Source organism: Perca flavescens, chromosome 4, assembly GCF_004354835.1.
Source record: "Perca flavescens isolate YP-PL-M2 chromosome 4, PFLA_1.0, whole genome shotgun sequence".
NCBI classification, from domain to species: Eukaryota; Metazoa; Chordata; class Actinopteri; order Perciformes; family Percidae; genus Perca; species Perca flavescens.
In genome coordinates this window covers 27,126,301-27,146,142 of record NC_041334.1, presented here as the reverse complement: position 1 = coordinate 27,146,142, position 19,842 = coordinate 27,126,301, and the positions used below count along the sequence as shown (strand labels likewise).

Sequence of the window (19,842 nt, the reverse complement as noted above, 5' to 3'; positions counted from 1 at the left end):
AAGGAAAATTAATCATGGGAAAAAGGAATTAGATACCGCTTCTGAAGCATCGACAAACATTTTGGAAAAGCTATTTGACTCTAAAACCAAATCATTTCCTGTCTGTCACGTTGATAAAAACGATACAAACAAAAAAACTACTCATTTGTCTTGTTACATTAGCTGAGGGTTAGGTAAGGACTGTGTGCCTAGTAAAGCGGTAAGCCGCAGTATGGCGGCAGGCAAGAAATCCTCAGTATCTGCTCCTGATCTTATCACACGGCCATTTGAATGAGATCTGCATTCCAACCAGGTGACAGGGACACCAAACTCGCGTCTAGACTCGTTCCTCAGTCCTCCTTCTTTGCTTTCTGTCTCTAACCCTCCCCTTCCTTTTGTCTTTTTTTTATAGGCACCTATTCACCTTACAAACTGTCCGTCTCTTAATGTTGTTGATCACACCTTGATGCACTTGCACAGTGCAAATGCACATGCATGCATGGCTTTTCAAGCCAGGTCAGGTGGCCAAAGCCGGAGAGCTTGGAAACAGATACTGACAAACATTGGCCCTCAGCTCAGCTAGAGATCTAACAAAATGTGAGGCACACCGAGTGTCTGGCATCACTGCGGTACTTGGCGTCGGATTTCTGACAGCTGTGCTTTCTCCAAGGACTCGTTCTCCCTCTCTACCTGTTCACCTTGGCCAGTTCATGTGGTTGGCACTTAAGCTGGGTACCAATCTAAAACATCTGACACCATTAAACAAAGAGATAGATAAACATATAACTGGCAGAGGGCCAGAAGGACAAAGGTGACTCTACAACAGAGTTCAATGAGAACAGAGTCACTGCAGCAGAACAGCTGGTTTAATACACACACATTAATAAAGTAGCCCTGTAGACAGTATGTAATGTATTTCCTGTTGTGGAATTGTTACAAACATGCATTGATGATCATATGTGATGTGTTCAAACTCAAAGCCTTTTGTACACAGCATTTAACGTTGGCATGTAGAAAAACTGTAATTAAAGCAAGATTATTATGTTGTTATTTTCAGACCAACCAATACTGGACTTTTTAAGACAATATTTACTACCTAATGTAATACATATAGCTTATTAGCTCAGGGAGTTTAAAAATCTGATGATATATGGGTGCACAGTATCTTTTATTTTTGAAACAATCTTGGTACGGATCCCTTTTTTTTATTATTGTGACCAATATACATAGTGAGTGGGACATTACAGTGTTAAAAATCATCTTTCCTGTGCCTTCTGGTGGATGTATATGAGACACTGTTTCTAAATTACCTCAGACATATCATTGGTATTTCTGTATTGCAATTTCTTGTTCCTTATCGTCCAACATTTCATAGAGATTTAAACTCTATTGGCCAAACTCTAAAGGCCAAATAAGGGATTTAGATCTTACTTGTATGGTTGTAGATTAGTTGCACATGATGTTACTGCTGGCAGTCACTCTGCTCCTAGCTTAAAGCTGCATTGAATGTTTTTTGCCCACCAGGAACACAAACTCCAAAACAAACTAACAGACACACAGTCCATTGCATTAAAATGTATATGGCTAATGTGTTATCAAGTGTCTACTTACACGTCCAACAGTCACGGAGCAACACTATTATCTCTATTGGAAGCATGTTTCTGGCTTGGTTTCAATAAATACAAATTCATCATTAAAGGGATGCAGTGATCAGATATGCAGGATAGGTAGTGGCATTGAGTTTCTTTATCAATAAAATAATATTTGGTGTGTATCAGTTACGTTCAATTAGCAGCAATGTGTTACCATATGTACAAATGATTTTAATCAGTTCTATGCACTTGGATCAGTACATCCTACCAATAATCACCGCAATCACTGTAGTCAGTATCTTTGTCTTTAACTGTTGTGCTGGGCAGGTCATGTTTATCAGAGCTTGTTTGAAATGCTCTTGCCCCCAGTGTTGAGAGAAGAGTGATTAATCACTGCCTGCTCAAAATAAACCATTCTGATTGGACAGTTTACATGTGAATTGTACAATTTGATTCACCAAAGCAGGCCAGCTAAACATTAACTGTCAATGTTGAATCTGATCAAGTTTTAAAACAGTAACTGTTATGAATCCATTAGTACGTGCAACCATGATCTGGGCTAACTAATCCCTGTGCCTTTTTTCTCCTGAAATTACTGAGAGGGTTATTCAATTTCACAGAACCATATATTATAATATACATAATTCATAACATACATGATATTAGGGCTGCAACTAACGATTATTTTTTAGAGTCGATTAATCTGTTGATTATTTTCTCGATTTTTCGATTAGTTGTTTGGTCTATAAAATGTCAGAAAATGGTGAAAAATGTGGATCAGTGTTTCCCAAAAGCCTCAAATGTCTTGTTTTGTCCACAACTCAAAGATATTCAGTTTACGGTCACAGCGGAGAGAAGAAACTAGAAACTATTCACATTTAAGATAGCTGGAATCAAATCATTTTTACTCTATTTATTTACAAAATTACTTAAACCGACTAATTGATTATCAAAATAGTTTGCGATTTGGGGCGACCTCTAGCTCATCCAGTAAGGCTGTGAGGCCTTTGCAGTGGCCTGGGTTCAAATCCGACCTGCGGCCCTTTGCTGCGTGTCATCCCCCATCTCTCTCCCACCTTTTCTGTCTGTCCACTGTCACTCTGAAATAAAGGGGAAAAAGACCCAAAAAATAATCTTTATAAAAAAAAATAATAATAATTAAAAAAAAAATAATTTAAGAGTTGACAACAAATCAATTAATCTTTGCAGCTCTACATAATATATCATTATTGCAATTTCTTAGTAAAATGATTCAGGAATTTGTTTTTGGTACACCATATTCTCTGTGGGACTATTAGAAAAATGGACTTCAAGTTCTCAAGTCACAAGCGCCGGATCTGTGATATGACGAACCTGCTTTACCAACAAAAGTCAAGGTGTTCATAAGAGGCCATTCTTTCTAGGATTCTATGTTGCAAAGTAAAAATCTATCTTTCCTTAATGTTTTATGTGCCTGTATGTCGATGTGTGTAAGCCTTTTAACAAGCCTCTTTTGTGTAGAAGCATTTCAAATCAATAAATTGCACTGCTAAAACACACAGCAGTCGCACTCAGTGTTGTCAAAGAGTAATGTCACAAAAGTTAAGAATACTTAGCATGGGCAAGAATTAGTGACGCCTGAAAGCTTGTGGAGTTGAAAGTGAAATTATTTAAAGAAGCATGGGAGACTTCACTTCTGCTATTCTTCATGTCTGAATGGTCTTTACGTCTGTGTCGCAATTGAATGCTACAGTTAATGTTTTTCTCTCATTTCTTTTCATATCCAGTTGTGTTTTGATCCAATAAAGTATGTGTTGAAGCAGATCTTTAAATCACAGCAGTGCGTTGACATTGAAAAGGACCCCTGCCAACATGAGAACAAAAATCTGATTGACAAGTATAAAAACCAGCCTTTCGATGAGCCCCTGAGCGAGACGCTTGATACCTTAGAAGCTGCAAACCGCCTCCTGTTATTTTTCCATCCAGGAAGCATTACACAGAAACCTACCAAATTTGATTTGAGGACATTAATTCTATTTATTTGAGGGAGGAAATGAGGTGCTGAGTCAGGGGAGGAGCAGCTGGCTTTAAGCACAACAGAAACCAAACACCTCTTAATCGTCAGGCTGGGTAAATCACCTTGCACACACAAAGAGCGCTTTTCTAACCTCTCAGCGTGTTTATTTTGTGATCAGGCTTGTATTTTGTGTACTAGTGCAGCTCAGGTATGGCAGAATGTGAGCAGGAGATAAAGAATGACAATGAGGTGGATGTGGGAGGAGGAAATGTAAGAAATCACAACACAGGAACTTGACCTATGTGAACTTTAGCTCCACAAAATAGAGAGGAAACTTTCTTTTACACTCTATTTAAAACTTTTTTTATTTTAATTACATTTTTTTCATTCTTACGTAGTGCATGTTCATAACGTATGCAGAAAGGCCAAGTACATTTTATTTATATAGACCAAAATCAGGGTTTTACAGTGTTTACAGCATATATGTACAGTACAGGCCAAAAGTTTGGACACACCTTCTCATTCAAATGCGTTTCCTTTTTATTTTCATGACTATTTACATTGTAGATTCTCACTGAAGGCATCTAAACTATGAATGAACACATATCGAATTATGTATTTAACAAAAAAGTGTGAAATAACTGAAAACATGTCTTATATTTTAGATTCTTCAAAGTAGTCACCCTTTGCTTTTTTTTATTAATGGGAAAAACGTCCACTAATTAACCCTGACAAAGCACACCTGTGAAGTGAAAACCATTTCAAGTGACTACCTCATGTACATGTACATAATTCCATATGTGTTCTTTCATAGTTTTGGTGACTTCACTGAGAATATACAATGTAAATAGTCATGAAAATAAAGAAACACATTGACTGAGAAGGTGTGTCCAAACTTTTGGCCTGTACTGTATATATCTGTATATATGTACATCATTCTAGTCTTTTTCAGATTTTTTTAAAGTTACTTATTATCTGTTGTTGTACTTCTGCTACTTTACCTGTGTAAAATCAATAAAGTTTCTTATTTTATACATTTCAGTTCATTCATTTATATTTTTAATCAGTCTTTTCAGATGACATGTTATGACTGGTTCCTGGAAAACTCACCTTTGGCAGTATTTTTGTCAATTTGATTTTAGAAAAGATTTGACATATTCAGAATAGACTGTAACATATATAACCCTGTTATAAGCAACCTAAACAAAAGGCATAAAGGTTTGAATACAAATAACTGCCCTAGTGCTGCATTCATTTCTGCTTAAAGGCTAAATTCAACATTTTGGGGAAAACGCTGGTAGATTTTTACCTTTGACCAAGTTGTTGCTGCATTTAAACGGTCTGAATTGTAATTCCTGTTCAAATGTTCAAGTTGCTGGTGCACAATTTATTATTTTAATAATACATAACAATTCAATACATTTATATCCTTGTATTTATTATTTACAAAATTAGTACACAGAAAAGAATGATCCCAGTCACTTCCACACAGTGAAGCATACATCTTAATAATTAAACACTGGTATCGGATCGTTACTCTATAGTACTATCATATATATGACCAGAACAGCAACAAATCCTGAAAAGCTGGAATCTGCTAATGTTGCAAAAGGCAGTTTTGCTTAAAAAATAATTGAAACAATTAAGCGATTATCAAAAAAGTTGCGGAATTGTTTCAATCGACTAATAGAGCTAATAGACTAATAGCTCATCTTTGCAGGTCGAACGCTTATAGAACTTATAGGTTAGTTGATATTGGGAGAGGCATTGCTGTTTAAAATGAGAACAGCTCATTTGATATGCCATACTTAATAACTGTGTAACAGCTTCTTAATTTATATTATACAATTATAATATATACAGTACAGGCCAAAAGTTTTGACACACCTTCTCATTCAATGTGTTTCTTTATTTTCATGACTATTTACATTGTAGATTCTCACTGAAGGCATCAAAACTATGAATGAACACATATGGAATTATGTACTTAACAAAAAAGTGTGAAATAACTGAAAACATGTCTTATATTTTAGATTCTTCAAAGTAGCCACCCTTTGCTTTTTTGATAACTCTGCAAACCCTTGGTGTTCTCTCAATGAGCTTCATGAGGTAGTCACCTGAAACGGTTTTCACTTCACAGGTGTGCTTTGTCAGGGTTAATTAGTGGAATTATTTCCCTTATTAATAAAAAAGCAAAGGGTGGCTACTTTGAAGAATCTAAAATATAAGACATGTTTTCAGTTATTTCACACTTTTTTGTTAACTACATAATTCCATATGTGTTCATTCATAGTTTTGATGCCTTCAGTGAGAATCTACAATGTAAATAGTCATGAAAATAAAAAGGAAACGCATTGAATGAGAAGGTGTGTCCAAACCTTTGGCCTGTACTGTATATAGTCATAAACAACAGGGACCCATTTTACAGAATTAAACTGCAACTGCTGACACAAGACTACACTCCTGATTGCTCATATTGTGTATTTCCTTTTAACTGACTTTTAACATTTTTATTGGTCCCTGGTGAGCTAAAATGGTTTGCACTGGTAGTTTAGGGAAGGAATTGTTTGTCAAACAGTCTCCTCATAGCAACAAAATGAGGTCCAACAACCTAGTAACAGCTTGAGTAAAGGACTGCACATAAATGTACATACATTAAAAAATAAATTGCAAATTGTGTGTGTGTGTGTGTGTGTGTGTGTGTGTGTGTGTGTGTGTGTGTGTGTGTGTGTGTGTGTGTGTGTGTGTGTGTGTGTGTGAAGAACAAACAATTCATACACAACGCTGTTTTCGTCCGTCAAGCACTAATGTTAACATCAGATCTGGGAGGGATGAGCAACCAGGCGGTGCCCAAGATCACAAAAAGACAATAAGTCAATATACATTTTCCAAATGCCATTTAGAGTTCTGGAGCACGGCACACAGCAACACAGTCCGTGAAAAGCAGCCAGAGAAGAAGAACAGGAAGAGCTACTGTGAATTTAGTGGATGTGAAATCACAACATAATGTTGCCATGTAATGAAATAGCAAATTAGCATCACTTCTAAGCCATTACGGTCCATATAGAGAGAGAACACACACATACGTGCAACCTACCTTATACACAGCTCAGTAAAAAGGATTTTAGAAAGCCAAAAAAAACTTGTTTTAATGCAAAAATTAAAATTAAAATTAAAAAAAATCTGCTCTGCCAGTAGTAACCAGAAATAAATGCATTTTAAAACAATTTTGTAATTAGGTTGTTTTCCTATAATCTTGTACTGCTGTACATCAAATCTTGTTGAGAGTATCCTTCCCTCACATATTGGTTACAAAAGTGACCATGTCAACATTGAATGTAATGACGAGAGCGCGATTCATAATTCTGGGAATGTAGTCATCATGGTCTGGTGGGATTTTCAAGGGGTGGGGCATATTCTGCTTTCAGATGGGAAACGAGGGAGAAAAAAAAAAACTTTGCAAACTTACGCGGCAGCGGAGACAATGAAGAGCTGATTTATTAACACTAGGCTATACTATGAGTGTCCGGAGTAAGAGGCAGAATTCATTTTGTAATATGTTCCCCTCAACCTGCCTTTCACCCTACCCCCACTTCCACGAACACATCCAGTTCACCCATAAAAGTTGCTACCACCATTGACTTCTTTTCAAATGAGTGAGCAGAGCCGTATCGACATCCTTACTGTAGTACGCACGCACAAATACTACGAAATAAAACACCAGGGGTCCAACATGACAGGACCGAGCGGTAGCTCCTTTTCCTACCTACACAAACCACGGAGTACGGCTGCTCTATTCGCCCGATTTTCACTCCATGAAGTCCGAAGTTAAATTCAGTACGTTTGGCTTTTCAAGGACACTGCAGCTCACTGTCACAAGCCCTTTTTCTGTCGCGACAAACGCGGGCGTGTTGCCCTGCAGGGCGAACAAGCCTTAAATAAGGGGAAATCCCGAAAGCGTTTACCTTTTTGCTGTTTCTGCTGTTATAGCCGTTGTATGGGTTGATTCCTGCCCTTGGCGGTACGGAGAGCAGCATTTTTCTCGGCGCTATGTCCGGAGCGGCGAACACAGCCCAGGCTGCCAGCTGACGTCAGCAGCTGGGGAAGTGAGTGCCTGGAGTCCTGCTGCTTGACTGCAAGTGGTGCTGCTGCTGCTGCTGCTGCTGCTGCTGCTGTCGCGGCATGGCAGGGGCCCCCACTGCCGGCCCCTGGGCTACTTTTAAGGGTCCTTCACACGGATACAGGTGGTCCACACAGAAGAGCGGATTAGCTCGACTTCATTCACCTCCCACTGTTATTTCTCTCACAGGGAAGAATAACTAGAAAAGAAAGCTCCTAAAAACGGTGACTCTTATAACAAAACGCTTGTAAAATCAGGTTATTGTGTGTTATAAGTTTTTGTCTGAGGGTCCTTGATTCTCTCCTTGACCTCACGCCACTTCATTAGAGAAACATTCTGTTTAATTTGCATTCAAATATCACAACAAAAACTTTAAACTAGGCTACATTCATAGGCGTAATAATCAAAACTGGCCAGTGCATAGGCGTAACAAGCAAAACTGGCCAGTGCAACCCAGCCAAATATCCTATTATAATTGCCTTTACATAAAGACATTCGCACCACAACTTGATGCAGAAAATGCACAAATTGTTGCAGAAAAATTCACAGGAATGCAGAAAATGAAGTGTTTGATGTTCCCAATTGTGTTTTGATACATGGTTTAACAAAACAAAAACAGCTGAGCTTAAGGAGATCTTGTAAAAAAAAAATCTCACTGCCGAAATAAAATAAAATGGTAAAATGTTAAGCCAACATATAGCTAAAACTACAAATTTCAAGAGAGTAAGGGCATTGATGAATGATCATGCCAGACAATTTCAGCATGACATGTTTTTGCTAGTAATATACAATGCCTCCTCTTCAATAATATTGAATCAGCGCAGGTTTAAAAAAGCTGACGACAACGTTTAGACCTCTTATCTGCGATAAGGGCATACTATAACAACTCCACCACCCTTTAACCCAACCAGAGAGTGTGTACGTGTACCCTTTTTTGTTTTGCCACTGTCCTCTTCTTTCTTTGTGTAACCTTCTCCCGTGTTTGTTTGTATTGACTGCTATGTACTCTTTAACTCTGCTGTAGAAATTTGCTACACAAACAATATCATCCACATAAAGTTACAAGTCAGGAATTCTGTATAATTAAAATTCCCTTTTTGAACATATTTGAATGTAAAAGTTCAGACAGTTCATAAAAGCATTCATTGCATTCATCCAATATGACATATCATATTACAGTAACAATTCAGATTACAGTAACAATTCTTGCTTGATTTTCTCCCACTAAATGTCTTAAATTCCATTTTGTTTTAATCAAACTTTGCCAATGAGTTATGTCTGACAGCTCTGTCAATGCTTATATAACAAATCATCTGGGTCAGCTTGAGGTTTGAGTCATTTTTATACACACCTTTTTTAATAATAAAAAAAAAAAGTGCAAATGAATGTATTCTGCTTGGCAGTGTACTGCAGTTATTAAACACTGCACAGGACATACTGGATGTTTCTAAAATGCATGTCAATGAGAAAGCACCTCCATAATAGAAAAAAAATGTGATTAGTGTCCCAGACCTATACTCAACCTTTAAAATGTGTTCATATTGGCACATTGTCCAAAAAACAAGAATTTAATAGGAATAATGTCATTATTAAAGTCTTCCTTCACCACGGCCACTTCTGCTCCAGTCATGACCTCATCATTCCTTTTAAAAGAAGCAAAAAACACCCAGCAGAGTATCTTGTACACAGATCGAGCTCTATACATATTGAGCAATTTTGGTCATGTGTGGCGAAAGCAAGTGCAGAGATATGATCCACTTGATGTGTCTAAGCCACCTTGTCATGGCCAACTTGCTGTTTCCATCCGTGATAACTGGACTGAAATAGCCTTTATTATAATTTGATCTGTTAAAAAACTCAAAAAGCTGTATTTTTTTTTCAACGTTTTTTAAGCCAAGGACCCCTTAACTGAAAGAGAGATGGAGCAGGGACCCCCTACTACATATATTGTATAAAATGTAAGTTGCATATTAAATTGTGCCTACAGTAACATGTAGGGCGGCCTAAAGCCTTTATACATAGCTTTTTTGCATAGAATAATAAGCTATTAAAATCGCCTAGTAATTGTTGGCATGGTTTTAGAAATCATGTTTAAATGTTAGACATACATGTGGTACAGTGAATCCTTAGGGTGAACTGTATCTGTGGATGGCCTTAGTGACTACCTTACCTATAGGCCAGTAAGCCTATTATCAGTGGGGAGTGAGGAACCCCTGCATTGACTCTGAGGACCCCCTAGGGATCCCGGAACCCCCTGTTGAAGATCCATGTTTTATACTATTCAATTATATACTTGTTACATAGTATTACAAGCATCTATATAAATACATTTGTAAAAGTACTAATTTGGTCTTCTTCTTCTTCAATCTTTAAGTAGAATAATACTGTAGCTTGGACTTGGTGGCCAACGTTTTCTTTGGGATTTTGCCTCGTCTTAAGTAATAATACACAGGAGCAGCTGATGATCAAAAGTGCATCATATGGTTTGGTTTGTGCTGCCCTACATCTCTTACACTGCCGCTGATTCTGCTGCCTTCCTCCCATGCAAACAATGATTTCTTCCATTAACATGATGTGATCAATTATGCAGCAACACACTGATGCAAAGCAGCTTCACACAACACATATCAGAAAAAGTGAAAACTCTTGAGGGTGTGAGTCAGAGGCAACCATCAGCTAATCACAGCCCATTACAGAGATAATTTCTTGTAAAAGGCCTAAAATAGAAACATCTGCATGATCCAGTGATGTGGACTGATCATGGTGTAATGCAGTTGGTCCAGTGTATCTGGTGCCCACACTAACAGTGTCCTGCAGTTTCCTCTGAAGTCCACAGACAAAGGTTGTTAAACAGCAGGCAGACACACACACACACACACACACACACACACACACACACACACACACACACACACACACACACACACACAGGGTACTAAACCTAAACATTTGCCATCGGAGTAAGAATGAGCAGTGTCCTGAAGTAAACTTTCACATTTTATCCATGCCTGCCTCGTCAGTGACTCTGGTTTCTTATCTAATTCGGCTATATTTAAATGCCTTTTTACTTTCTCCTGTTGCCAGCGATTGGCTGAGAGATGTTTCCCAACACAGATGGCAGCTGAAACATGATGCCTAAAATGCAGATGCATTCAAATAATCAGTACTGGTAACACTACAAGGAAATTGGTATTACAGTAATTACACTACAAAGCATTTTTGCTACTCTTAATATCTCAGGGTAGCCTAAATTATGCAACTTCCGAGTCAACTTCCCATATGCTCTATCAATGTGCCATGGACTGCTCACTATGAATAGCATAAAATGTAATTTCATGATGTATGCAAAAACCCTGCAAGAAAAAGAGTGAATCATATTTTTGGTGGGCAGTCTTGACTTCCCCTGAGAATATAAATGTTATTCAAATGAGGGAGCTGAGCTCGACAACTTTGCCAAGCCTCAAAACTAAAGTTTTGCCTGAAGCTCAAAACAGATACAGAAACAATATAGTTTATAATGTGGAAAATCAATGAATCCTGTAAAAACTCATTAAGGGAAAAGTAAATCATTCGTCAAAATGTTTTCAAAAACATGCAAACAATAATTTGGGTTAAAAAGTTGACAATCATTTTCTGCATTGCCCTTAATACATTTATTATCTTTCATATAAGAACTTAACCAGTTGCAGAATTAGTCAAATTTGCATGTCCCTGCCCAGTCTCTTGGTGAGCTCCTTTCTTCACATACAGACTGCCACTTCGCTAGCTGTGAGCACTGCATGCCTTCTAACGGACTGTAAAATGACAAATTACAGCGTTGTGAACAGCGCTTCCATGAATTAGCGCCGTAAGCACTTTGCGTTGGTCTCTGTGTCATTCAGTCCGGCAGCCTGTCTGTGGGCTGTTCCTCTGTCTGCATTTAGGAACACACCAGTGACATTGTTGCACTCAGCAGAACCTTAGTCTGGCACAACCAGCCACTTTGACGACATGAACATTGTTTGGACGTCAACAGGCTCGTTGCTAAGTAACCCAGCCCCCTCCATCCCAAGTGTTCTGGCTTGTGAATCTATACTTATTACCTCGAGGGAAGCTAAGCAGTGTGTGTGTGGGAGTGTGTGTGCATATATGGGTGCTTGTAAATGTGTGTGTGTGTGTGTGTGTGTGTAGGAGTGTGTGTTTGTAAATTGCTGAATTGCCTGATAATCTATATTGGGGAAAGAAGAGTTGGTGCATCGTCAAATTTGTTTTTTTCCAGTTTAATTTATTACAACCTCGATGTGGGAGTGAACCCTTATATATGAGTGTTTCAAAACACAGGTCAAAGGCCATTCTATAAGCTTCACCTGATCCAGTTTTGTGTTGAAACATGCTTCCTCTTTTCGTTGTTATCTAAAATAATATATAAAATGTGTCTTAGCTGATATTACGGTAAAGTCTATCTTCATGGGGAACTTTAGCTTGCCTTGCACGGCAGCTGGATTATAACAATATCGCAAGATCAAGCGAGAATCGTGGGATAACACATCACACAAAAATCCATCTTGTGGCTTATTTTTTTTGGCTTATTAATTTGTTGACAAATAACATGGTGAACATGTAAAACATACAAAAACAAAAAATGCCAGGGGATCAGAACATAGACACAAATCAAAAATCAGTTCACAAAAATGTTATAGCGTACATAGATTCAGTGTTTTAATAGCTTTCTTGTTTTAGGAATATAGGATCGATGGGGTGGCCTCTAGCTCACCCAGTAAGAATGTTCACCCCATGTTGGCTGAGTCCTGCAGTGGTGCAGGCTCGAATCTGACCTGCTGCCCTTAGCTGTGTCATCCCCCATCTCTCTCTCCCTCTTTCCTGTCTATCCACTGTCACTGTATAATAAAGGGAAAAGCCCCAAAAAATTATCTTTAAAAAAAGAATATAGGATTGATGTAATGTAAGTTTGATTTCATTCCCAAAAAGTAAAAAGGATGGTTTATGATTTTCAGGCTACAAGTAATGTGTTTTTGTCTGAACTACCAGTTCACTGAACCAATCAGCGTCTAGCTTGGAGCTACTGGTAGCTAGGGGTGTTGTTTAGGTGTGTGACGGGCAGTGCCGGCTGGTCACATGACGACCGGTCACATGACAGTTAAGTTTAGCTGTCTTTACAATTAACTTTGATTACAGGGCACCGTGAGGTGCCAGTCGTTTCAGAGGCCGATGCAGTTGAGTTTAGTCGACAAAAGGTGACCGTCAAGCAGCGACGACAGTTAAGTTTAAGGAACCAAAACGACTATTAGAAACAAGATCCAGGTTTGGATTTAAACCTTGGTCCCCTTAAGTAGTACTCCCAGGAAACTTTTACCGCAAAAAAGGGTAAAAGTCCTGTGTTTTTACTGGGAGACGAACTCCACTCCCTCCCTTGAAAAGCCTTGTTTTATCAGTGCTGTCTTATGTAGCTCAGCACAAATTATTTCAGGAAGACCTAACATTAATCAGTTCTCTCCCTAAAGTGAATCAGCGCTGGAGGCTTTCACCTTTCTGATAAGCCAATCAGAATCGGCCACGGATTCCACAGGCCAATCACAGCGTCACAACACTGCTTTAAAATCTGCTTCTCTCCCTGTGCTATCAGCTGTCACTTCAGGGAAGGCGTTTGTCCCTCCTCCTCCCCTTCCACCTCCTGTCATACCAGTACCTCCTCGGTCTGGTCTTCCGGCCCTTCTCCGCCACCACCGGTGTCTGGACAGCATGGTTCCCTACCCCTATAATAAAGGTATTAATATAACGATGGAGTTCAATCACCAATACTCTGTACAGCTACATGCTCTTGTACATTAAACCTTTTGCATATCTGCAAACAAGTCTCTCCTGATTGAAATACAGCAGCAGTCGCTTTGGTGCATACAGCAATAAACACGTAAAATGTGAGAATTCTGTTTTTTTGGTATGGCCATCAGTTAATGTCTGTAAAATGGGGAAATTGTTTATCTGCATCTTTTTGTTTGTCAAATGGAGTAAGACGGCAGCATTTTGTCTCCATTTTTATTTAATGTTTCTATGGACGAACTTTCAAGATTTTTAAATGATTGTGGAACGGGCTGTAGGGTTGGCAACAGTACCATTAACCACCTAATGTATGCGGATGACTTTGTTATTTTTTGTCCATACAGCGCCGGGTTACAAGAGCTGTTACATGTGTGCTCACAGTATGGAACAGACTTTGATATAAGATACAACTCAAAGAAAAGTATTATTATGATAGCTCGAAGCAGAGATGACTCCAAATTTTATCCAAATGTTTGTAAACGTGGGTTTGCGAAATTGCCCTGCTGTACTACGTAATCTTATGTGCAGGTGTATGTGCAGGCTTTTGAGCTCGGCGAATAGTATCATCACTGCACTGACAAATCCTGGACTAAGCTCTGTGCGATACTCCTCTGGTATTTGGACTGACTGGCTTATGAGCCTATCCAGGAGATAAATGTATTGTTTTTTATGTGTTTTTTTTCTTCTTTGTAATATGGACCATTTTTTACGTGTCTGAAATAAAGTAAATAATAAATAATAAATACATACAAATTACAGTGCTTTACTTACTCGTAACTATATGTATGAATGGTTCATGAGAACAGCCTGAACTATCCAGCTACAACTATCACCCATATACAACCTATTAAGGATAGCATGAGGAAATACCACCCTTCCACCCTTTGCCTGCATTAAGAACCAACACAACACACCCACACACAAACACCCACACCCACAACTGCATCAATGCCGTGGGGGGCGGGGGGGAGTTCATGTGTGAGTGAGGGACTCGGTCATTGAGACTGTCAATGTGGGGTTCAAGGTTAGAATGGCTAACAGAGGGGGAAGGACAGCAAACAGTGGTTGAACATAAAGGAGTGGACAAAAAAAAGGATAAAGGGAAAGACTCAGTTTGAAATTTGAAAAGCTGTGTGAGAAGGGCAGCGCACGCAAGTAAAGGGTAAAAGTAAAAAAGAATACACACTTTTTAATTTATCCTTTATTTTACCAGGTGATGTCCCATTGAGATAGTAAAATCTCTTTTACAAGGGAGCCCTGGAGAGAGAAGGAATCTCTGCACACACGTAGCTCAAGTTAAACAAACTATAACATTTTTATTTATGTTTATCCATGACAGTCATCCTTAGACATCCATCTCACATAATTCATCCAGCAACAGTAGTTTTGGTTTGCATTTGCTCGGCTGGTTAATGTCAGAAATAATGATGTGAATTTCAAAATAAACAATTTTTAAGGGTACTGAACATACAGAATGTAATAAAACGTACAATACCACATATTGAGCTCCGAAAAAGTAGCTGAAGATTGACTCTAATTGCAGTTTTAATGAGATACCTTTTTGATTTAATGAACTACATATGTGCACTTGTAATAATGCTTCTGCTCAACAGGGAAATCACAAGGATATTTTGGCAAGCTATTTAGTTCCCTGTTGTAGTAAATAAGAAGTGTGTTCCACAGAACAGACAAACAGATGGATGATTGCTTGCTTCACATGAGAGAAGTTACTTTACACGTTTGCTGAACAGACCACACACACACACACACACACACACACACACACACACACACATACTCAGACAATCAGTCAAGCATTCCCTGTGGTTGGAATGTGTTTTTGAGGGAGAGTGTGAAAGAGGAAGTTTTGGTGAGGAAGGCTTGAGGGGAACAAAAAACAAATGAATGTCATATGTGCACATGGATGAATCCCTCTTGTATTTTCATGGGTTAATGTAAATATATGTGTATGTGTAGTGTGTGTATGTGTAGTGAGATCAATGTCCATCCCATTTCTTTTGTCTCCTTTTTATTTAAGCTCCACTACAATCTAAATAAAACAAGTTTGGTCAAGGTTTGGGGGACAAAGACATGCATCGGACCCGATCTGCCCAAACCCTCCCTCCTTTTTTAATCCATCCTCAGTATAGGCTACATTTAAACTAGGACTGAATTTACAGAGCCTTTATAAAGTTTATATTATATTTAGTTTAGTGACTTTTGTTTATGAGATCTATATGTAATCATTCTGTAAGGGTTCTCCCTCAAACACAAAGAGTTTTGGAGTGTCGGTCTAGTTTTGTTTCTACAAGTCAGTCACTATAGTGCTTGATTGGTACAGGTTAGTAACAACATGTCAAACCTAACCATCCCAGGATATGACTAATAGGTTGTCACAGAGAAACTGTGTATTTGAAAATAAAAGGCATTGCAATATTAAACATCGCAACATTACCTATCAAGTTCAGCCAAACCTGATGTAAAAGAAAAAAACTTAATTCTTTTCTAAATTTTATGTTAGTCTTTCTTTGTTTTCTTTTTATAAATTAGTTTTCAAGACTCTCTTGAGTGGGGTATTTACTCTATGTTCCAGCTGGAAGTAATCTGAGCAACAAATGTGAGTGTAAAGAAGCAGAAACGAGTCTGGTGATGGAGTGGGAGGGAAGGAAAGAAGGGGACGAGGGCAGGGGGAAGGGGAGAGAGAGCCAAGCGGATGGGGGGAAGGGCTGTTTGTGCATGCCTCAAATTCCTTAGGTGTTATCAGCATTGCCTGCTCCATAATTGTTTCTTTTGAGGGGGGGGTACAGAAAATACAGAGTATGTACAACATTGTAAAGCTTCCTCTCTGTTAGAATACTTAAAGGGGTGGCTGGGTTAGCTCAGTTGGTAGAGCAGGCGCACATATATACGATTTCCTGCATGTCTTCCCCCTCTCCCTCCCCTTTCATATCTAGCTGTCCTTTCCATTAAAGGTAGAAATGCCCCAATCAAATATTTAAAAAAAGAAAGAACACCTGCTGTCGTAAAGGTCTTTTCTATACGGTGCAGTATTACCCACTGTATTACCGAGTTACCCCTCATTTCCACCACACATTGGATCGGCTCCGCTGCGTGTCGGCTCCGTGCTCCGCCGTCCTTCAATACCCACCAGGCCCGGATGCAAAATTACGCCCTACGAAGCAGCTTGATTGGTTGGGGTTAGGCATTTCGAGTGGTTAAGGTTAGGATAGCCGATTGGTCAGGGGATAGGACCGGTACAAATCAGGTTACGTTGCCTTGCTTAAACATGGACGCCTGGCCAATAGTAGCTATTGAAGGGCGGGTCTTGGCGTGGCCATAGAGGGATGAAAACAATATTGTGCTTCCTGTCCCGCACAATCTGAATTGTGCTGAATTGCTGCGGAGCTCTCCGGCAAAAATAGAAGCTCTGCGTATCTGCTCCAGAGGGATGTGGCTTGCCGGAGCTGGGACGGAGTCGGAACGCAGCCGTTCTGCAGTTAACGATACACACATTGACTTTAATGGAAACCTATTGTCTCCGCAGCAGTTCCGGAGCGGATCCGCAGACATTCCACAGTTGGTGGAAATTGGGGGTTACAGGTGGTCATATAGTTGCGATGAATGTTTTCCTCAGACAGAAGTTCAAATGAGAGAATACATTACAGAAGCATCGTTGCATTTCAAGTGTGACATTTGATAGTCACTGTGTCACGAGCCAAAGAGTTTGTTGTAGCAACCAACGTAATGACTTAGATTTATATAGCGCATTTCATGATACCCTAGGACGCTTTGCACGAGTACAGGGGGTCAAAAAGGAAATAGTAGGCTAACACAAACACAGACTAAAAAGAAATAAAAACTGCAGCTAAATGGAAGGACGTAATTTAATGTAGGCTCCTGACATACAACCACATCTCACATTGTAAAGTTACTTTATGAATGAAATGGACATGTTACATACCTGAGGGCCAATTCGGGGGGGGGGGTTTGAATAATTTACAATCCTGTAATTGTCTCCATCTGTTGAAAGCCCGACCGACTCTGGTTTTCGCCCGTCGTCTGTCTCTCTCCCTTTTAGCTTTTAGTTCTTCGTTTATTTCCTTTTTTCTGTGATGGCCGTGCCCCAGTATCAGCCATACCTACAACAGATAACTTTTAAAATCAAATTCTAATACAATTAGGCCGATATAAAGAAATGTACCTGGCTGGATACTTAAACACAGGCTTTTCCGGTGTTACACCGAAATCTGTGACCCTTCAAAATGTGTGCTCTGTAATGCCATCTACCTGCCGCATATCATTTTGTGACTTTGCGGGAAAAGTCAGACCCGGGCAGAGGCATTAATAAAAACTTTATCAAAAATAATGTTTTTTTAACTGTTAGTCTTGTTTGCTGTTACATGTCATTTATGATCATCAGATGAAAAACTACACAGTTTCAGAAACATTTAAAAGTTACATATAGTTACTTTAATCAAATCATGACTCTTTTTAAGAGCTTGTTATGGCTAATTTTATTTTGATGATATAACTGACATAGTTCTTTTTTTAAAGTAAAAGTAAAGTAAAAAAAACAACAACAATACTTATCCATGTTTTTATTTTTAACTTCTTATGGCTAGACATTAACTTGCACCAATTTATCTAAATCCTTAATTGTTGGGTATGTAAATGTAGTTATGTTTGTCAAATTAAAAGCCCTTGCTTTGCTCTTCCTCACTACCATGTCATGTTGGATTATTTCTCAGATTTGAGATTTTTTTCAGTGTTTTCTTTACAGCAATTTTTGGCATCCGTAATGTGTCAACCCTCCCCCCCATTTGTGCATGGGCGAGATTAGCAGTTTCCTGTACGGCTCTTTTACTTACATTTTTTTTTTTTTTTTTTTGTCATTACAAAATGGCTGCAGCGAGTATCCTACTGAATGGGGACACTGCATTAGTGGGACACACACACACAGGACGGGATTCTGGGAACTTTGATTGATGAGGTAATCCATCTGGCTCTGAAGCAAGGGAGGGGAGGGCGAGAGCCACGGCGAAGGGATGGAGAAAGGGAGTGTAGAAAGATGAGTGATGATGTAGGTCCAAATCATGATGCAGTTTGTGTACTTTTTAGGCAGAGTGTGTGTGTGTGTGTGTGTGTGTGTGTGTGTGTGTGTGTGTGTGTGTGTGTGTGTGTGTGTGTGTGTGTGTGTGTGTGTGTGGAGGAAAGTGGATATGAATGGTGTAGAAGGGTTCAGATATTGATATTAATTATTTAAACTGTCCATACTTGGTTAGTTGGATTATCAGAAATGTGTGGTATCTTAACAACAATAACACAGTGTGAGAACCAGCTCTGACCTGTTTCTCCTCTCTGGGCTTCAACCTGGCTTCCATCACAGCTGCAGTGAACAGGGCGGAGGTGCATCATGGGCCTTAGCTGTGGATGAAAGAATGACGCATGAAATACTTGCTCCAGTCATGACACAAACCAGATGAATGGTGTTTTCACTTACTCCGACAATAAATTTGCCCTGGAAAGAAACTCAACAGCAGGAGTGGTCTTTTTTATCCGGACACTAATAACCAGCAGTTCTCTGGTATTTAATCCTATGACGTGAAATCTTACAAGAAGAGGAATAACTCAGTCAACATCAGTCTATTGAGATCGATTTAAAAAAAGGAAGAGACTAATGCTTTGCTGCTGCATTATGTTGGCACTTTTTTTTCGCATTGATATTTTACTTGAATACATCTTTCCCTACAAGATATTGGGACTACTAACATCTCACAACTGGTTTTATTTTTAATAGAAATGTTCTTTTCTTTGCCTTTCACATTGTCTCTATGCTATTCAGTGTTTTTATTTACTTTCATACTATATTTTGAAGGTTCTTAAATATCAAACAAGGCAAGGTAATCAGGGTATCATAACTTGACTGGCAATCGAGACAGTAATCCTGACATGGAGAATGAATTTTGTCCAAAGAAGCGTGTGTAAATCCTTCAAAACTACAGCGTAACAAATTATTTCTTCAGCAGATAGAGTATGATGTTACTACACGATGCTGCAGAGAAACATATGTAAATACAGCAGAGCTCAGAGATGACGAAGTTGAAGCATTAATGCTGTCAAAATGTCAGAATAATGAAAGATGTGTACATACAGTATTTATGTGTCACTTTCTAAGACTTGTTAGTAAAACGTGAGGAGAAAAGATGATCTAAAAATGATGAATCGTGATCCTGGGGGGTGGATCCCAGTCTGATGTGTAACACATGAGAGTCGACAATCTTTTAACATCCTCAGCTTTCATTGTGAAGAGGCTAGATAGAGGATTATAATGAGAAATG

The 19,842-nt window shown here is 38.9% G+C and overlaps 1 protein-coding gene across 2 annotated transcripts in view; it reads right to left on the bottom strand.

Annotated features, from left to right (window-relative positions):
- LOC114554368 (RNA-binding motif, single-stranded-interacting protein 2) overlaps window positions 1–7,681 on the bottom strand; it is a 29,440-nt gene extending 21,759 nt beyond the window's left edge. For both annotated transcript variants that reach the window (XM_028576170.1, XM_028576171.1), the window contains exon 1: window positions 7,533–7,681. In XM_028576170.1, coding sequence (XP_028431971.1) covers window positions 7,533–7,604 — 72 coding nt within the window. In that variant the 5' untranslated portion in view covers window positions 7,605–7,681. The remainder of the gene's footprint in view (window positions 1–7,532) is intronic.
- Window positions 7,682–19,842: the final 12,161 nt, after the last annotated feature.